The 20,694-nt window shown below is 36.4% G+C and overlaps 1 protein-coding gene across 3 annotated transcripts; it reads left to right on the top strand.

Annotated features, from left to right (window-relative positions):
• The first annotated feature begins 4,218 nt into the window (after positions 1 to 4,218).
• On the top strand, positions 4,219 to 12,633 carry LOC120002223 (uncharacterized protein At1g51745-like). 3 transcript variants are annotated; one of them, XM_038850899.1, is made up of 5 exons: positions 4,396 to 4,807; positions 5,041 to 5,288; positions 7,943 to 8,988; positions 11,070 to 11,219; positions 11,334 to 12,633. In XM_038850899.1, exons 2-5 carry the CDS (start codon positions 5,092 to 5,094, stop codon positions 12,146 to 12,148), a joined length of 2,208 nt encoding a protein of 735 aa, XP_038706827.1. In that variant the 5' UTR covers positions 4,396 to 4,807; positions 5,041 to 5,091; the 3' UTR covers positions 12,149 to 12,633. The 3 variants fall into 3 exon arrangements, with proteins under 3 accessions (XP_038706826.1, XP_038706827.1, XP_038706825.1); XM_038850898.1 differs by lacking the exon at positions 4,396 to 4,807 and adding an exon at positions 4,219 to 4,335 and having other exon boundaries at positions 11,070 to 12,633; XM_038850897.1 differs by having other exon boundaries at positions 4,397 to 4,807; positions 11,070 to 12,633.
• The last annotated feature ends 8,061 nt before the right edge of the window (positions 12,634 to 20,694 follow it).

Below are 20,694 nucleotides of genomic sequence, written 5' to 3'. Positions count from 1 at the left end.
AAAATGCTAGAAAACATGCTTAAATGGTTATTTGGTTAATTGTTTAATATCTTAATTGTGCATATACAAATGAGGGCTTATGTATATCTATATGTGAATTTGATATCTATATATTTTTGAGATAGTGCTGGAAATTAAGTTTTGGAAACAAACATACATGGACTAAGTTAGGACATTAATCTTCTAATAATCATAATTTATCTTACTTAGGTCCAAATGACTTGAAACTTGAATCACATGCACATGAAGGTTTAATATATGTTCTAGGACTATAATCATGAGAAGTTAAGTGAATCACATATATTTTTGGTCATATGCTTAAATTCCGCCAAAACTAGGTTCTACCTAATTTTGTGCATATGTGTTCTTTGAGAACGTGGTGAACCAAATGAACTCCGATTTAAATGAAATTTCGTGTGCATCTTAGTTTCATCACTATGAACATATTTGATTTAGTAAAGTTCAAGATAAAAGGTCATTTACACTGAGTTTGCAAAATAACATTGAATTTACACTTATAATTTATCGGTTTCACTATTAGTGACTTATTTGCTTGGTTGAGTGACCAAACGATTTCCGATTGTTATGAAATTTTATGTGGACATTCTAATATATATAAAATGATTTATCATGCAGTAATACGAATTTTCTGGGTTGTTTTTCTAATGTAATTAACCTATGCGCTCTATATGAAGCTCTTTGAGCTTACATGCAATTGGGGAGTTCTACCTCCTATTTCTTTGTAGGTTAATCATCATGAGGATGTTATATCACTCAGAATTCAGTTTGCTCAAGTGAATTGAAGTCCGGTTTTCAAGTATGAGCTTGGATCTCTAGAAAACCAAGAAAAACCTATGTTCATCAACCTTCCACTAAGGCATTTTGATTGATGTTTGGAATTAGCCTTGGAGCTGTATAATATGGATATATTGGTGCTGCCAAATTCAGAGTTTGAAGTCAAGATTGGAGGGACATGTTTGGTCATGTGAAGGATCTCTTATCTTCATCAAATAAGATCTTGCACATGCTTCCTTTATTGAGGTCAATGATAAGATTTTTGTGAGAAGAAAATTGATGAAGCTAAAGGACAAATGCAATGGTTGAAATTTGTAAGAGATGAGAAAGTATATTTTACAACTAGACAAGACTTAGATTATGAAGATATTCTTGAAGACTACAAGCTCCAACGGTACACTAATCTATGGCTGAGATTGAATTGTTTTGAATTATGAATGGATCAGATTACAACAAGACTTGAAGGGTTAAGATGACCATTTAAAAGGTGAATCCAATGGTTGTGCATAAGACCATATTCTTGCTTGAAACTTTTGACTTAAAAGAAGATCTTACTTGATTTTTGGAGTCAAAGATGGCTGCAAGTTGCTACACATTTTGTAGGAAATCGTTGGAGATACCAAGGCCAAGATTTGGTGTAAATTTGATCAAATGATCAAAGATGACAAAATTGTTGGAGATAACAAGGTCAAGATTTGGTGCAAGTTTGATCAAATTGTCAAAGATGGCTGCAAGTGCACATGACAACTCAAATCTTGGAAAGCTAGACTTAGAAAATCATGCAAGTGCAACGGCTACATATTGCAAGGTTGAGATTTAATGATCTATTCATTCAATGGCCAAGATTTGCACATGTAATTGAAGGTCGAGATTTGAAGATAGAAAAAGATCCAATGGTGGAAATCACAAGAGCTTGGTAAATTATAAAGAGGGGTTCTTCCTCATTCCAACTTGGAGAAGCCAAAATTACATTGAAGAAATTCTTGCTCTCAAAACTTTCAAGATAGTTTGTGCCATTGAATCCAAGCTTCTACCCAAGCCACTCTAAAGGCTTCCTCACTATTTTGCTTTTGCAAAGAGGGAGTGCTTCTCATTTGGCTTCTTATTTTCAGATTCGAAAATCCTCATTATTCTTCATTTTCTATCCAACCCGTGAGGTGATATTGTGATTCTTGAGTGTTCCTCAACCCTATTTGCTTAGTGCAAACCTTGAGTGAACCATTTATACCGAACACTTGTAAAAGTCCCTTCATTGGGCAAAAACCTTGTTGAGGTTGAGTTTAAGGGAGTGCTTGAAACCCTTGGTTGTAAAGTTTGAAGATTGTCTTGAAATCTTCAGTTTTAAGGGTGACCTAAAAACCCTTGTGAGTTTTGTGGAGCTCTTGAGAAAACCACATCCTTAGTGGAGGTTGGAAAATCCTAGGTTGGTGAACCTAGGTAGTAGATGTAGGAGAAGAGTCTCCGAACTACTATAAATTGCTGTGTGGACTTTCTTGATTGCATTGTTTGCTTGTTGATTGATTAAGTGTTTTGATTGCAGAATTTTCTGAACCACTAGTCTGTCCGTGCACTGTTCACATAGCTAAACTTTGAATTTTAATCTGAATTTTTGATATAGTATTCATTAGGGTGTTGTGATACTGCATACCAAATTTCATTGAATTCTGACTTGATTTGCTAGGTGAAATTTGAGTTGTAAAATCTGTGTGCAGTGTGTTGTTTGAAAAAATCTGTTTTTGCAATTCCTTGATTATTTGATAATTGATCATTCACCATATTGTATCACATCTTGCATTGAAATGAATGTTGATTAGGATAATCATTAGAGTTCAAATTTGTGTGCTAATTGTTAATTGACATTGATTTCCTTTTAAATTATAAAAAGAGATTCCTATCGGAATTTGGGGACACAATTCACCCCCCCTCTTGTGTTAAGTACGATCCATCAAACACATGTATAAAATTTTGTTTTGCCCTACTCTTTTGATTCAATTACGTACATGTTATCAGTGCCTGACTACTTTTCTTTAGTTCAATTTATGCAGGGGTTGTTTCATCATTTTAATCTTGTGCCCTTTTATTTTCATAATTGGTGTTGACTATGGGGGTTCAAGAGGTAATTTGAGTTGTTTATGGTTGGGCTTCTTTGATACCTCTTTCGAATTTACTTCTTTGATTTTGTGTTAAACGTCTCTTCTCTCACTTCTTAGGTGCATGCATTTCTACAAGATATGGTATGCCTATCTTCATTTGTTTCTTCCTCTAATGGAACTGTAATCTCACTTGGGCTGTGCATAAAGATCTAATTTTCGATTTTGGTTGGTTTAACTTCGCATTATAGAATGAAAACCGCATAAGACTACCTCTGTGCTTGACCTAGAGAATATTGAAGAAAAATGGAAATGCCTTACAGGTTTACATTTTACTTTGCCTTGCTTTTAATTTAATTTAATTTTTCAACTTTAACCCACGAACCGTGTAGAACTAACAATTTGCAGTTAAATCGAGGTTCGTGCGTAGTCTTTGCAGGCATGACATTAGAACTAGCTTGAAATTGATTAAAATACCGGTTCAACCACTCTAACTGACGAGCTGACATGATTTTGATAACATTGACCTACAAGCTGGTCCCTGGTACCTATGTTATTATTTTCTTCTTGTACCTATACAGTTTAATTACCATATATGTATACAAGACATTTATATTGTATATTGTACATTTAACCTATTGTCACGTTCTACATATACTCTTTTGTTTTTTTTCACATGCTATTGTCACGCATACAAAAAAAAGAAATATATTTATAGGGTATGTTGTACATTTTACCTATTGTCTCTTATTTTTGGGTTATGATTTGAAATTTTTTTCATGTTGAGATTTACCCCCGCGTTATGGGTATACCTATCGTATCTTATATATTTACTCTTTTAATATATTTCTTACTTATGAAAAAAAAATCACGTATACAAAAATAGATTTATTGAGTATATCGCGATCATACATTTTAGACTCACGTAGAATAGTATGATGAATTTATCTACTATTTATTATACGAATGCAACAACTACATTTATAGAATTTTCCCAATAGCTTCAATCCTATCCAACCTAATTTATTCCAGCACAATTCCCAGTCGAAATAAGGAAACCAAACATGGCCTACAAATATTTTTCTTGCCTTATATTGAAATTAAAGGCGATCATGCATTATAAACCCTAAATTAACAACCACACTATATAAATTATATTATAGTGAGAAGGTTGTTCAAATTATTTAATTTTTTCAACATTATTATGCCATTTGTTCAAATTATTTATTTTTTTAGGGTATTTATTTAAAAATTTTAGGTTTTATTTAACTTCCGAAAATGGAATTATTGTGGTGTATATAGGGAAGCAGCCACCACCTGGCCAGGATTTGGTTTTACATGGCCACCCTAATCTCAGGCAAGCTTGGTATATAAAATGCACTAATCTTTTTTATTATATTTGCTCTCTGTCTCTCTCATCTTCAGTCCAGGCAAAAAGAAAACCAAAAAGGTACGTTCTTTTTCCTTTTTTTCTCATTTTGATGGTTTTCCGATCCAAACAGAAGTCCATTTCTCCCTCTCTCTCTCTCACACACACCCCCTCCACTAGAGCTGAACCACACATACAAGAGGGTTCTCCACAGCAAAGATAAAAAAAAAAAGAAAAAGATACAAGCTTTAAGCCAATTTGAGTATTGAGAACACATAGAACCACTCAAATTCACGCACCCAGTGATTTTTTTTTCCTTTTTTCCTTTGTGTTTTTTTCTTGGGGAGAAGCAAAATCTCATGGCAAGGGAAGTATGAGGTCTTAGAACTCATTAAGCCACTGAAATTTGAACAGAAGTTGTTTGTTTGGTTCTTGCGAAAAAATATTGAATTCCCGGAAGGCTGTTTTTGATGAAAAGGAAGAACAAAAACATCGGATCTTCCATTTCTTGGTCTCAGATCCCCCTGCCATGAAAACCCTTCAATCTAGCTAGGTTTTTCTCTTGCTTTTTTCTTTATTTTTTTGAAGTTTTCTGGGTTCGTGTGCATATTTGTGTTTGTTTTCTTGTTATAGATTTTTTCTTGAGCTGTCTCCTATTGCATGTTATTGTTCGTTTATTCATTTGTCCTTTTATTTGTTTGAAGGTGTATTACACTCACAGCAGAGAGGTTTATGGTGATTTTGCAATGTTTGATTGATATTGATTTTTAGGGTTTTTTTTGCTAGGTTTTGTTTCTCCAGAATCTGAAAAGTTGGGGGCTCTACTGGGATTTTGAGATGGGGAGCTCAGCGGATGAGCCCAAAGACAATGGGGGCATTGACCCTTCTGTGGGAGGGTTGGTTTGGGTCCAGAGGCGTAATGGGTCATGGTGGCCTGGTCGGATAATGGCTCTGGATGAGATTTCTGATAGCTGCTTGGCCTCTCCGAAATCGGGCACTCCTGTTAAGCTTCTTGGTCGTGAGGATGCAAGCGTGTAAGATCCCGTTGCTCTCTTTATTAGACAATTTGATTTCTTCATGATTGGCATTATATATATTAACATTACTAATTTACTATTGCTGTTTTTCTTCATAGCCTTGCTGTTTTTAGGGTTTGATAAAATGGCCCAGCTGATGAATTAGAATAAATAGAAGAGACACAGAATATTTATATTGCAACAGCACAGTGTTTCCAAATACTTATGTATTGAATACAGATATTTGTTACAGTGCTTGGTGAAAAGTTGCCTAGTTTTTCTTTGATGAAAAGAATGTACATGTATGGATTTTATAAATATTTGGCGGTATTGCTGTATAGAATTGTTTCCACCATAGAGGTCAATTGTTCCAGTTATATCGTTAACTCAAAGTAATGTTGTCTTAAATTGGAAATACCCATATAGATATTAATCGGTTCTTAATATTGTTTTTGGTGGCATTATTAATTATGTTATCGCTTTTATTGTCGTGTGTGTTGCTCGTTATGGTAATTTGCTAACTGCATCATATTGTAACTTCTATTTCGTTGTCAGTTTAAGTATGTTTTTATTTGGGTTTAGATCTATTAGATTTTTTTGTCGGAAGCGATCACTCGTATTAATTCTAGATTAGTAAAGTTGACTCATAGAGTCATTTTACCTTGGTACGTCCATGAATTCTGTCACTACTTTAACCTGCGTCATCTAATTACTCGTTAAACCTATTGTGAGAATTATTTTATTTTAGATACTCCCCTTTCTCGTCATGGCTGCCTTGATTTATTTAAATCTGAGGAGCACCACTGGTTCAGTGGTTAGCTCCTCGCACCCCAGCTTCTGCGAAGAGGTTCTCCTATCCCCAGGAAGGAAAAGTGACCCATACAAATAATTGTTAGTTTTGCAAATCTGTATTACCCGCTTCTATCAATCAGAAATTCAGTAATTGTGATTTTGACCGTGTTTGCTTCAGTTTCATGCTTTCACGGTTATTAATGTATTCGTGTCCTAATAAGTAGTAAAAAAATTTCTGCCAATAATCGCTATAGTAACAACAAAAAACTTGTGTAAATGCCTTCATTGGTAATTTCTATATTCTGAAGCTATGGTGCTTTGGCAATTGTAACAACTTTCTTGAGGCTATTAGCTTAGCTTTGTTTCAACTCTCTTTGCACTGCCTTGGTTCCTTGATAAAATGCTTACCATTCAAAAAAAAAAAGGCTCTGTTGTGTGACTATTTGGTATAAGGATCGCTGTCATGTGTTTCCAGTTACAAGGTAGGGAAGAGTATGTCATTCAGAAAAAAAAAATGAAGCTAGTGAGGTATATGATTAAGAGAAACAAATTTTGTGAGAAGAGTATATTAGCTATTGATAGGTGGACTTGGCATTCTACTTTTTTTTGGCTACAAAATAGTATCTGAGATGTTCTGAGTAGCGTGTGTATGTCACTTGACGTGTTATTTATGCTAGTGTAAAATTTCAATGAAGTTGCAGATCTCTTCTGAGGGGCTATAAGCGAGATTGGCAAGCTCCCGTTATTTCTTCTTCTGTAAAATTTCAGAAATCACGTATGTAATCCTATTTGCCACGACTATTTTGTCGAGCATGGATGGCAAGTTAGATTACTGCAGAAAGCAGGAAACAAGTTTACTCACAACAGTTTTGATTGTATTGACTTCCTGTATGGAGATCCCTGTTGAATGAAAAAGAAACTTAAACTGCATAGTGCATATACTCTTTTGTAATTGCTTGTGGCAATTAGATACAGGATCATGGAATAAAAACTGACTTCGAATCTAACATTGCTAGTTCTAGTTGAAATAGAGCAGTTAAGACAAGGAATGTCTTTCAAGTGAGACTGGGAGAGTAGGAAACATAAAAAGGATTGCCCGTTGAGTCTAGGTTTTCATTTCAGAAGGATTGTCAAGAATGTTGTTCTAGTTTGGCTGTGCAAGATAGGTTCCTTTTATGTAACTCCGGTATGCCCCCAAATTTTTTTGGCCGTCTAGGATCACTTTTCTGATTAAGAGAATGGATTTTCTCGTTTCATTTTGTGGTTTTATTTCATAACTTCTCATATTTTCCTTGTCCTTTTCCGTAAGAAGAAGAGAGCATATTTGAATGCGTGAACTAACATCAACCTCCACAGTATTCATGCATTGCACGCTATGCTATAGCAGACACGTTTAATTATATTCTTATGTGGTTTCGATATGTATTGAAATCCATTTGAAGTATCAAAATCCTGAGAAAGAAACACCATATTTTAACATCAGTGTGTGGGATAAAATCGTGATTGATGATGTATCTTGATAACTTTGAGCTGGTAGCTAACTTTTGGTCACAGACTCACAGCTACATAGTGGAATCTAGCTTGTTTGTTCTGGCTGTCCATTTATTTTCCTTGATGTAATTGTGGGTTTCAACTTCTCGCAAAGTTCTATCTACTGTTCTTTGATTAAAGAATTACAGTTGTCGTTATGAAATTTTCATAAAAGAAGTTGAACAACATACTTGCACAGTTCAATAATATACTTGCACGCTTACATATTTTGTACTTTTAAGTATTTAATACCATCATCTTTAGATCTAAGGCTGAAGAATTTGATTTATGCTTGCATATAATATAATGCTACTGACAGGATCTCCTACTCCCTTTCCTTATTTTTTTAGGGATTGGTATAATCTTGAGAAATCCAGGAGGGTGAAGGCCTTCCGTTGCGGGGATTATGATGAATGTATTGAGAAGGCAAAGGCCTCTGCAGCCAATCCTAATAGAAAGGCGGTGAAATATGCTCGTAGGGAAGATGCAATTATCCATGCACTTGAGCTTGAGAGCGTTCTTCAGGGAAAGGATCATCAGTATGTCTACTCCGAAATGGAGAATTTGGTTCGTGAGAAAAGTAGTTCTGCCCAAGAGTCACCTACAGTATCTCAATCTGGCGAAGATGATGACCTGATCAACGAAGAGAGTGATTCTGAAGAAGATTCAGGTTCAGCGCAGGAATTATCGCAATCTGGCATATCATTTGAAGAGCCAAATCATATCAGTGCTTCAAAGGTGCAATCTGGGAAAGGAAAGAGAAGAAGAACCCCAAATGATTCCGAGGATGATGGAACAGCAGTAATAAAGCGAATGAAAGGACTTGAAGATCTAGGAATATGTGTTGGATCAAAGAGAAAACTCTCAGGAGGAGGAGCAGTTGAGCTCATTAAACATGACTGTAGTCCACTTTATGATTCTCACCCTGGCAATGGCACGTCTTATGGGACTCCTGTCAATGGAAGCAAGGGTAACAACTCCTCTTTGAAAGGAAGGAGGTCCCAAGCAGCAAATGTGCATGAATTGAGAAGGAAAAATCGTTGCCGCGCACTGACTAAGGTTTTGGAAAGTACAGCTATGGTGCCCATTCCTGTTACTTGTGATGAACTTCCAAGTACACATGGTTCATCTCAGTGTGGACTTCCTGACGCAAAAGTTTGGGGATTGGAATCTAATGAGTCAAGAAAAATTATTTCCTTGGTAACTAACAATAACTCAGACAGCACTGGAGTATCATGTGAGACCTCTTTACATGCTTCGGAAAATGTATGTGATGCTTCACTTATTATTAACAAGACAAAGGAGAATGAGATTTCCAGCATGTCAGTTTTGGCCAATGATACTCATGACAAGTTATTTGATGTCCCATTTGTTGGGGAGGAAAAACACTCTGCAGGTACTATCTCTGTCTCCTCTTGCATGGCTTTTATGGGCCTTTGCGCCTAATCCTCTTATTAATGCTGTGTTTAGCCCAAACTCAATAATATTGAATGTTCTTTTACTTTCTAACTGAAAAGTTTGGATTGAATTGTTTGTTAGAGTCTTGGTACTTCCTCATTTTATTGGTCCTTTAGTTTGTTTATATTTTCTTGAAGCTTGTAAAGGTGTATACTTTGCATTAGACCTAATTTGCTGTGTATAATGATTAAGATTTTGAAGGATGTTATGTGTATCCAGGATATTCTCCTACAGCTCTGGTTGTTTTTATCAAGGTGTTTGTTGACACTTTTTTTCACTAATAAAATAAGCTGGATTATGGCCTACATCTTGGGTCTTCTTAGGAATATTAATTTAGAGTATTTGAAGCTTACTTTTCATGTATGGAGGTATTTGTTCTTTGTGGATCCAATGATTTTAGTCTGTTCAATTGTTTACTCGTAGGACTGATAGTGAGTAGTGATCATTATTCAGCTGTTTAAGGATTTTTAGGTTATTTTCTGTCCATATGGCCATCTCAGTTCCATTGCTAATGGAGTCCAGTGTAGTTGACCTTCGAGTGTGCTTAATATAATGACTTAAGTTTAATGGAACCTCTCAGCTGGACGTTTTAGTAATATATAGGACAAGCTAGACTGAAGGTTTGATAATGCTTAGCTGTTAAGTCCCAGTGAATAATAATTAAGGTCCAGACTGAAAGTTGAATGATTGACTCAAATTTGTTTGTTCTCACATGCATCATTGCATCTACATATTTGCACTGACTGCAAATAAAGTATGGTTACGAGTTAATTGGATGATTTCCCTTATAATGTAGGAGAACTAATAAAATGTCCAGCTTGTGGAGGATTTCAAATATCATGATAATTATCTAAACGAAAAAAGAAATATTTGGACTTGCGATTAATGTTGAGGAGTCAAGCTTGAGCAACAAGATAGCAGTTTTAGAAAGATTTAATGAGTGGTGACTAAGATTTGAAGCAAAGGTTTCAAAGAGCCTATTTGGTTTTATGCTGCAATTGTCCACCATTGAAGTTACGGGCTTATTGAAAATTATAGCGAGAAAAGAAGGACTCCCTTCTCTTCAAAAAAAAAAAAAGACCTTCACTCGGTTTGCATGCATTTGAAAAAGCTTAGGTCTGTTTCTGAGAAAAGTAATGTGGTGGGTGCTAGAGAAGATGTGAGTTTCAGTTATCTACATTGATATGACTAAGATTCTAAGAATGTGTACGGGCGAACAGTGTTTAGTGTGGAACGGGCAGTGGCCCTCAGAAGCTTTCCTATAACAAATGGAGATGCATAACATGTTTGGGATTTCTAGCCTGGAAGTTGTTTGAGTTATTTAGGGTTAGGAAATTTGGATTTGAGGGCTTAATTTTATGTGAGAGAATTTCTGGTTTGAGAGAATGTTACTGGTTTCAGATTACTGGAGAACAGTAGCAATTATGCTTAGGATGAGAGTTTCAGATTTGGTGTCAAAAAGCTAGGAAAGAATATAGAGATTGGATGACAGTATGAAGGAATGATAATAGAAGAAAGTTTGAAGAAACGAAAAGCGAGAGAAACAATTGATAACGGGCGTAAACTATGACTGGTAACCTGAGATTATTATATCAAGAAAGTGCTGCCTTCCAGCTGGCAGGGAACCACAGTCCTTTGAAGTTCCTCTTCCAGTTGGGAAATGGCTTTAAATCGTACTTGGTTATATAGATGCACGTGTCATTAAAAAAGTTTTTGTTTATTAGATAGCTGACTAGCATAATTGGACTTGTTTCCTTCTTTGATATTTTGTTTTTGTTTGTCCTTTTTTGGTTAACTTTTGTTATGTTTTATCTTGTTCATCGATTCTATTTTCTATTGTCTTCCACTTGTGATTCTAAAAACATTTTTCCTCATTACTGCAAAGTTTGTTGGGACCGATAGTCTGTCTCACTTTGTGAGCATGTAAAACTTTGTCTAGCCTCTTGTTCCTCTTTTTTGTCTGTGGTAGTTTTTTGCAATCTGACTCTTGAAACTAATTTACTATCTGAATCCTATCAGATTTTTCTCCCGTGGTTGGTGCATTGGCGAGGCAATCTAGTCTAAGTAGTCAAGCTGAAGCTATGTCTTTGAAAAACGAGGGCCTTAATGAATTTGTTTCGACCAGTTTGGCAGCTGTTCCTGATGATTTGTGCCAGAATCCGGAGAAAGGTACAACGTGGCTGTTAAAAGGAAAGAGGAATGCAAGAAAATTAAGTAAAAATAGAATACAGGACTCAAGAAAATATGTGGGCACGGATGATGTATCCAATGCTTATTTGACAGGTACAGAGCACTTGGATGGACTCCAACTGGCTGCTGTTCAGAAAGTTGATTGTGATGGCATTGGTGGATCCAAAACTCTGTACAATTACTCCTCATCTGAACCCGGTTTAGAAGGCGATTTCTGGGGTTGGAACGGATCTTACCAGCTACATCCTATGAGAGGTTTTAGAGCAGAAACAAAGGTTTTGCCTCATGGTTATGTGAGCCCTCAAAGATCACTTCCTTTTCGGCAGTCGCGCTTTACAGTTCATCCTAAATATCAGATGTCAGACCTTCCTGTCAAAAGTTTTTGCACTGATTCTAAACTCTATGATGTAGAGCTTGAGGTGAAAGCCAACTATCGGCCACAGCAGGTTTCATTGGTTTCTCTTGTGAGCAAGATAGATAGTAGAGCAATTGTGGGCCATCCCTTAACAGTTGAGGTGTTGGATGATGGTCATTGTGATCGTATGATGAGTGGCATTGAATATGATACAACTCATTTGGCTCCTTTCAAAGCCAAAATAACCAGTTACGCCGTTAAGAGAAATTTTGAGGTTGGAAGAAAATCTGCCAAAGATAAGTCTCGGAAGCCACGCTCTTCTCAGAGCAAATCATCCAAAGTGAAGAAAGGTGGGCTAATGTCTAAGAAGATCCGGAAACTGTCATCACTGACTGGCCAAAGAAGTGAAGAAGAGAGGAAACCGGTGTTGGCAAAGCTCAAGGATCCTGTTATAACTTGTATACCTCTGAAATTAGTGTTCAGTAGGATAAACGAGGCAGTTAATGGTTTGGCACGACCGACTCATCGTGCTTTAACCCCTGGCAACTCTTGAATTTGCTTCTCTGGGAAAAGTTGCGGCAGCAGGTGGATTGAATGGCAAATATCGTTGTGTATTTTGGGATTTTTGATCCACTGAGGGAGCTGAGCCTTCTGCCAATTTGAACTTGTGCCTGCCCTGAAGGTGGCTGCAATGCCACAATGTTTCGTTGTTGAAAGGAGTTGAATTCTGTAGGAGAATGATGGACAGTGGCTGCGACGGCTCTGTATATAATGTAACATACTTCAGGTGTAGTCGTGGTAAGTTGGTATTAGGTATCGGTGGCCGTACGTTAGTTCTTTTCTGTTGAATACTAAGTTTAATTTATGAATTTAGATTGATCCTGAGGGATAATAACTAGAATTTTGAGTTTGATGCCCGGTTTCGGACATGGTTGGGAAGTTCTTCCCAGAATTTGTGAATTGTTCATTGCTTTGCTTATAAGTGAACCAAATAACTCTTTTTTTTAAGTTTTGCACTTGGGGAAGTGCTTTCTTTTAATCTTCTTTTTTGTTATAGTTTTTTTTTGAAGTTGATATTGTTTTACATTGGGTTGATGCTTTTTTTTTTTTTTTCAAAGAGTAATGAATAGATGAGTTTGGTAAAATTAGGTAAACTCAAACTCAATGTTGGCCTATTAAAATTGTAGAGTGTATGAAAAATATTCATGATTTTTTGAATAGTTATTATTCTTCTTTTTTATAGATAAATATTTCTTATGCTTAATTTATAGTCATATTATGCTTCATGTGGTAAATTACTAATATCAAAAAAAATTATGTTGATTTGTTTATGACAAATCAACTAAATTAATTCAAGTACTAGTAAGATTTGAGAGTAGCTTGAATATATGGTTTGATTGATCAATGTAAATCTATTAATACCCAATCACTAGTTGGAGTGATACAATTGATGTGAATCACCTTGATGACTAGGTTCGAATCCCCCTCCATTGTTTCAAAAGGAAAAGGAAAAAAAATGTAAGTCTACTAAATATTAAAAATATTAGTTTCTTTATGTTATATCTTTATTTTACACCCGTACATTAGACCCTTATATGAGAATTCCTATATATGTATAAAGGACTTGTCACACGCGCATCAACTTTAGGCATTTTATTACAACCATTGGATTTCAAATGCGTAAAGTTGGTGTGCATGTGAGAATTCGCACACACACAAATATATATATATATATATATAGTAAATGTGTGGTCCCCATTTTTGTTGCGCTTTATTATAGTCATTGGATTTCAAATGCGTAAAATTGATGTGAGAATTCACTTACACACATATATATGTATGTATGTATGTATGTATATGTATATAAGCCAATGTCACTTTGTATAAAAAATATTAGACCACATCATATCAACGAGAGCAAATAGAAATAGGAAAAAGTAGGGCTTAGTGACTTAACTAACGAGAAGTGGTTCGATTGACAATTGATTGGGTTAGACATATGCGTATCCAAAGTTCAATTAAAATGAGAAGCAAATTTCTCAATGATATTTAAAAAAAAGGACCTACTGACCTGTAAAAATATTGGCGTCCATAAATTTTTGTGAAATTAGTGGCTTTGACTTTAATGAATCTTTTTAGATACTCACTTTTAAAAGTTTTGAAAATTAAGTAACTTGTACATTACACAAAATAACATGTACATTTTTTTTAATATAAGTACAAATACAATATACGATACATCACCAGATTAAACCTATGAAAGTTTTGTAAATGAGCCATTGGTTGAGTGGCAATGACTTTGCATGTCCCTGACTTCAGGTCATGAGTTCTAATCTCACCTCCTCCGAATATTTATAAGGAGGTGTGTGGGCTTGATAGTCTGCCCCTGTGTGGACTTGATCTGTGCCTCTTGCGGGGGGCCTGTTGACACATGTACATTTTTTTTTAACTTTGTACATTTATACAAATATTTATAATTGATATACAAAATTGTATAGAAAATGTACATGAAATGTACTTGTGTTTTAATCTAACGTACACGTTTGCATAACTAAATGTACACGTTTGTATAAGGGGAGACCGTATCCTCACCCCCTCTATTTAGTAATCCCATGCCCAAATAATTGGTTTGTATTTTTTTATATTATTTTATGTTTGATTTGATATTTCATTCTTTTGATTTGCGTGCAATTTTACATTATGTTGATATTCTTATAATTGGTTTTCCGACCCCATAATTGATTTTTCTCATCCCAACAATTAATTAAAGTAACTTATCACTTCAATGCATATTGATGGATACATTTAATGTATGCTACAAGTTGTTCACTGTATGGAGTGATCAATTTGTTTGCAGTATCATACTTGTATCCAAACCACTGAATCATAATAGGAGACATCGGATAATCATCTGTCAATGCCAACTGAACGAAGTGATGGAGTGATGTGGATAGATGAACAGTTGTGTCTACCCGGTTCTTGTGAATGAATAAACTCATGTTCAATATACTCGAATGCAGACGGATCACGAGAGTAGATGTGTCAACTTTTTTCTTGACAGATGGGCGTTCATGGGTATTTGTCTTAACTTTTGGTTCAACAAGTGCAGTACATGTATTATTATGCAAACGAATGAATTACTCCGTACAGTGAACAACTTACAGCATACATTAAATATACCCGTCAATCTACATGGATGTGAGATAATAAGTTATTTTAATTAGTTATTGGGAGTGGAAAAATCAATTATGGGGATGTGAATCTAATGTCAAATCACACGTAAATAAAAAGAATCAAATATCAAATCAAAAATAAAATAATATAAAAAATACAAATAAATTATTTAAGTATGAGATTACTGAATAGGGGGTGAGAATACCCTCTCCCTTGTATAAGTATTGCGTGTATGTGTATGAAAGTCGCGATTACTCAATAATTGGTGACGACTTCTGAATTATTATGTTGAATCCTGCTTTGCTTAGATATCTTATGATTTTTTTAGGATTATGAGAAATTTTATTTCATGTTCAAGTCTCTATCACTCTTCTTAATTAATTTATTGACTTACATATATATATATATATATATATATATATATATATATATATATATATATATATATGTATGTATGTATGTTTCAACAATCAACATATGTAAATGCGTAGCCTAGCTAGCTAATAGGTGCATGCTAGTGAAATAAGGTGATGCCTACATATATTAATTTGTAATTAGTATATTATACAATTATAGAGTGCCTTACCTAACATACCTAGCAGCAAATTATCTCAATTCAGTGGATCTAAAATCCAATTAGAATGCCAAAATGCCTTAAAAACCAGTGTCCTCATGGACATGAGCGGCTTACATAGGTTATTTGGTCCACGAAGGATGTCAGCTAAAGATGATAATAATAATAATAATAATATGGTTTTCAATTTAAAAGGGTTTTTAATAGACTGAATTCTTTAATTTAATGGCAATTTTATTGCTATTAGTCATATATGGAATACATGCACCAAAAATAGGTAAACCGTATATGGAAGATTATCTTGAAACTTAAAAAGTCCTACCCTTAACAAGAAAAAAATGAGAAATTTTATTTACACACCACAAAAGTATTAAGTTTAAACCATTTTTAGAATTTTTTTTATTTACATCTATATCTCTGTATGAAATGTCTAATATACCCTTAAATGAAAATAAATCCATACAACCATCCCGATTTTGTTCTCAATAATCAACACGACCGTCTAATTTGTTATCGATAATCAACATCACCATCCCGATTTTGTAACAAAAAAATTAGAGGACTAACCGTTTTTGTAAAAAAAAACAGACATGGTTTGCTAATTACATCAATTACCCAATTTAACACAAAAAATACAAATCAAGCTTAGCAAAATCAATAGTAGGTGATAAGGTCCAATTGGGTCAATTCATTCATGTTGAGAAGCTTGAATCTACCTCACCAGTCCGGATTCTTGGGTGGATCACTTGGGGAAGAACACCGCATCTCTGAGTAGACCAAAGTCTTAGTTGTCGAAACATGGGTTGAATTTGGATGTGAAGACGGAATCCCTTATAAAATTAAAGACAACAACTTATAAAGAAGGAATCTCGATTTCATATTTTACAAGTAATGAGTATTTTGGGCTACTAAGTAAATTTTGGGTGTAAACTTAAAAAATTTTAGTGTGAACTTATAAGGTTGAAGTAGGTGGTTGTGGGGGAAATATTTGAAAATATGTACACAATAAAGATACATATGTACATAAGGTTATTTTTCCATATGTGTCAAAGGGATAAGGCAGTTCAACAGTTCCAAAGAAAGCAGTTTCATACATCTGTTATTGCATTGCAGGAGGTTAAGACGGATCAACCGGCGCAACCGCGTCATACTTGCCTAACCGCATCCAACCTCCAGAACATTATAAATACTTGTATTGTTTAGACATCAGACACACACTCACTTCTTTAACAAAATATTAGATCTCCATGAACTAGACAAGTTGTCAAACCACGTATATCTTTGTGTTCTTGTATTATTTATTACGTTCTTTCTTTTTATATCACTTTTTTCCTCGGTGTAAAAATTACATCGACAGTGGTGTAAACTTAGTAGTTTGATGGTGTGCAAATAAAATTTCTCAAAAAATTTGTATGGAGGAAAATTCACAAAGTCATTCTCCACACAAAGTTTCCTTTTCAATCAACATATTGCAAAAGATCCAAAGTGCCCCATTTGTAAGTTTTCGATTGAGACTATCATACATGTATGATGAGTATGTCCTGCTACTATAGATGTCTGCCACGCGAGCATTAAAAATCCAAAAGTAGGTTCTTTGACATCAATGTCCTTTTTGCAGCTTCGCTGGAGGTCTATGTTGGCCTTTCCCTTTAGAGATAACCATTATGATAGTTACCATGCATCTAATTTGGCACCGTCGAAATAAGTTTGTGCATGAGGGTGTTTTCACATACCTAAATCAGATTGCAAGTAAAGGTGTACTTTTGACAACCGACTATAGCATAATCCACGCAAAAGAATCAATCCTTAGCTCATTTACTTTTATTACAGGCATAGGAATCTGGAAAGGGCCAGAGAGGAATTTTGTAAATTGGGATGCAACCATACAATCTCAAGGAAATAAAACAGGTTTTGACATAATATTCAGGGATGAAAAGGGAGACGTCTTTGCATCAATTACTTTGATGGAAAGTACAGAACTAAAGCCAACTTTAGCGAAAGCGATTGCAGTCTTGCATTCGGTTTGACTTGCAAAAGATATGTGTTTCACAAAAATAACATCAAACGAAGATTCTATTACTATAGTAGAAAGTCAATAAAGGTAAGAGATGTATTTATCTATTACTAGAGATCCACTGACTGTTGTTGTTCTTCTCGGCTTGGTCAGTACGACATGTCCAAAGAAATGTAAAAAAAATCGCACACAACTTGGTGAATGATGCAGTGAATGCAGAGACCTCCCTTATCCCACATCGGAAGAGTGGGAGCAAGCTTTGTGCCATATATGCGCGGGGCTTGCCTCACTCCAATAGCCAAGGTTTTCGGGCCAGCCTAGAGATTGGGCTTGGACCTGGGCCTTGGTTACAGCCCGTCCATGTGTATGTGGGCGCGGGTTGGGCCTTGGATGCTGGGTTGCATCAATTAATGATGCAGTGAATGCAGAGACCTCCCTTATCCCACAGCGGAAGAGTGGGAGCAAGCTTTGTGCCATATATGCGCGGGGCTTGCCTCACTCCAATAGCCAAGGTTTTCGGGCCAGCCTAGAGATTGGGCTTGGACCTGGGCCTTGGTTACAGCCCGTCCATGTGTATGTGGGCGCGGGTTGGGCCTTGGATGCTGGGTTGCATCAATTTGGTATCGGAGCTAAGGCTCGCTTCCGTGTGTGGGTGCATGTGTACCCTCGGAGACCAACACGTGGGACACGTGTTGTCGTGAAGACGGAGGGAATGATGCAGTGAATGCAGAGACCTCCCTTATCCCACAGCGGAAGAGTGGGAGCAAGCTTTGTGCCATATATGCGCGGGGCTTGCCTCACTCCAATAGCCAAGGTTTTCGGGCCAGCCTAGAGATTGGGCTTGGACCTGGGCCTTGGTTACAGCCCGTCCATGTGTATGTGGGCGCGGGTTGGGCCTTGGATGCTGGGTTGCATCAATTTGGTATCGGAGCTAAGGCTCGCTTCCGTGTGTGGGTGCATGTGTACCCTCGGAGACCAACACGTGGGACACGTGTTGTCGTGAAGACGGAGGGAATGATGCAGTGAATGCAGAGACCTCCCTTATCCCACAGCGGAAGAGTGGGAGCAAGCTTTGTGCCATATATGCGCGGGGCTTGCCTCACTCCAATAGCCAAGGTTTTCGGGCCAGCCTAGAGATTGGGCTTGGACCTGGGCCTTGGTTACAGCCCGTCCATGTGTATGTGGGCGCGGGTTGGGCCTTGGATGCTGGGTTGCATCAATTTGGTATCGGAGCTAAGGCTCGCTTCCGTGTGTGGGTGCATGTGTACCCTCGGAGACCAACACGTGGGACACGTGTTGTCGTGAAGACGGAGGGAATGATGCAGTGAATGTAGAGACCTCCCTTATCCCACAGCGGAAGAGTGGGAGCAAGCTTTGTGCCATATATGCGCGGGGCTTGCCTCACTCCAATAGCCAAGGTTTTCGGGCCAGCCTAGAGATTGGGCTTGGACCTGGGCCTTGGTTACAGCCCGTCCATGTGTATGTGGGCGCGGGTTGGGCCTTGGATGCTGGGTTGCATCAATTTGGTATCGGAGCTAAGGCTCGCTTCCGTGTGTGGGTGCATGTGTACCCTCGGAGACCAACACGTGGGACACGTGTTGTCGTGAAGACGGAGGGAATGATGCAGTGAATGCAGAGACCTCCCTTATCCCACATCGGAAGAGTGGGAGCAAGCTTTGTGCCATATATGCGCGGGGCTTGCCTCACTCCAATAGCCAAGGTTTTCGGGCCAGCCTAGAGATTGGGCTTGGACCTGGGCCTTGGTTACAGCCCGTCCATGTGTATGTGGGCGCGGGTTGGGCCTTGGATGCTGGGTTGCATCAGTGAAGCTATCTTTTCATGATTCGGAGTTTCGAGTTTGAATAAAATAAGCTTATTCAGAGATTATGTTATTAGTGGAAGCAAAGCGACCACATCTGGAGAGAGATCGGGTGATCCCAATGAGAGGGGATTTGATCCACGAAGTATAAACTATGGGTCAGCTACTAATAATGTCTTAAAAGAGCAGATGGTTAGCTTGTATTGAAAGACGAAGTCGTCTAAAGAGAAACATAAAGCTGTTTTTCTGGTGGCACAAGTCCCTTCTATGGCCTCAAGATTTACAAGCCCAAATTTTGGTGCATGAATAACATACAAGTGTTTGACATTTTCAAAAAAAATTAAAAATTAAACTTTATGAGCATACTAACAAGTCCAGAATAATACGTCGGTGCTAGTTGAGCTGGCATACTCTTGTGTATTTCTTCCCATGGTGCAGGGTTCAAATCTTGCGAGTAGCATATTTGTGAGTGCGTTGTTGCATGTGTGTGTGAGTGTGTACTGCATGTGTGTGAGTTCTAGGTGCCATTAAAAAAAGTTCAGAATATAATAAGTATGGTAACATCTCCACACTTTATTTTTGTTTTCCCCACTTGTCGTCCAGTTTGAAGGCCAATAACAAATATGATATGACTAATTAATTCTGTAAAATAATGAAGGACAAATCATCTTGGGTTTTATCAAAAAAGAAAGTGATATGATAAAAATGTTTAACATTCATTTTCTTGTTTAGCTTATTAACAGATGTTATAGTCTTTTTTTAATACATAAAAATAGGTTGTTAGAGCATGTCCAACACTGTACTACATTTTGGGTACACAATTCTTCTATTTTAAAGTGAAATCCTATTTTAGATAATCAATTTTCTAACATAACTACAAACACATACACCATTTCAACATCACATCAAATATTTTAATACTTTTCAACAAAATTAACTTATTATTACAAATGCACATAATCAACTTGTGATGTGTTTTTAGTACAATGGCTTGGAGTGGTGATAATTTCATCCTGTGGAGTGATATGTTATCTCTCATAAATAATGATACAATATCGAGCAATGTAAGTTTTTATGCAAATAATTTTTTTTGTTATAAACATTTAATTTGATATTCCACCTTTCAATTTATTGTGTTGTCCTAATATTGTAGCTCATGGATGCAAACTTTGAATATTTGATGAAGACACTAAGGAAAATGCTAGCTATTTCAATATTCCCATTACACTTTGTCAGGTCTCATAAGAATGCGAATCACCCTACATGACACGTTGAGAACAATTATTAATTGTTAACACAATTTATTGTGAGAAATTTATGAAATTTTATTTTGGCCATGTTTGATAAAGCATTTCTGCTAGCATTTATGCTAGTTTTGAGCATAAAGCTACATGCCAACCAAACGAGCATAACGACGCACGTACTCTGAAAGGTTTTAGTCGCATAAAATTGTCTTTTCCAAATGCTATCATTTTGAAGCATTTTTGTTACATTTTGATATTAATGTCTATTTTGTTC

The sequence above is a fragment of the Tripterygium wilfordii genome, chromosome 7 (assembly GCF_013401445.1).
Source record: "Tripterygium wilfordii isolate XIE 37 chromosome 7, ASM1340144v1, whole genome shotgun sequence".
In the NCBI taxonomy this organism is placed as follows: domain Eukaryota; kingdom Viridiplantae; phylum Streptophyta; class Magnoliopsida; order Celastrales; family Celastraceae; genus Tripterygium; species Tripterygium wilfordii.
The sequence above is the reverse complement of the archived record's forward strand: the minus strand, read 5'-3'. Positions and strand labels throughout refer to the sequence as shown.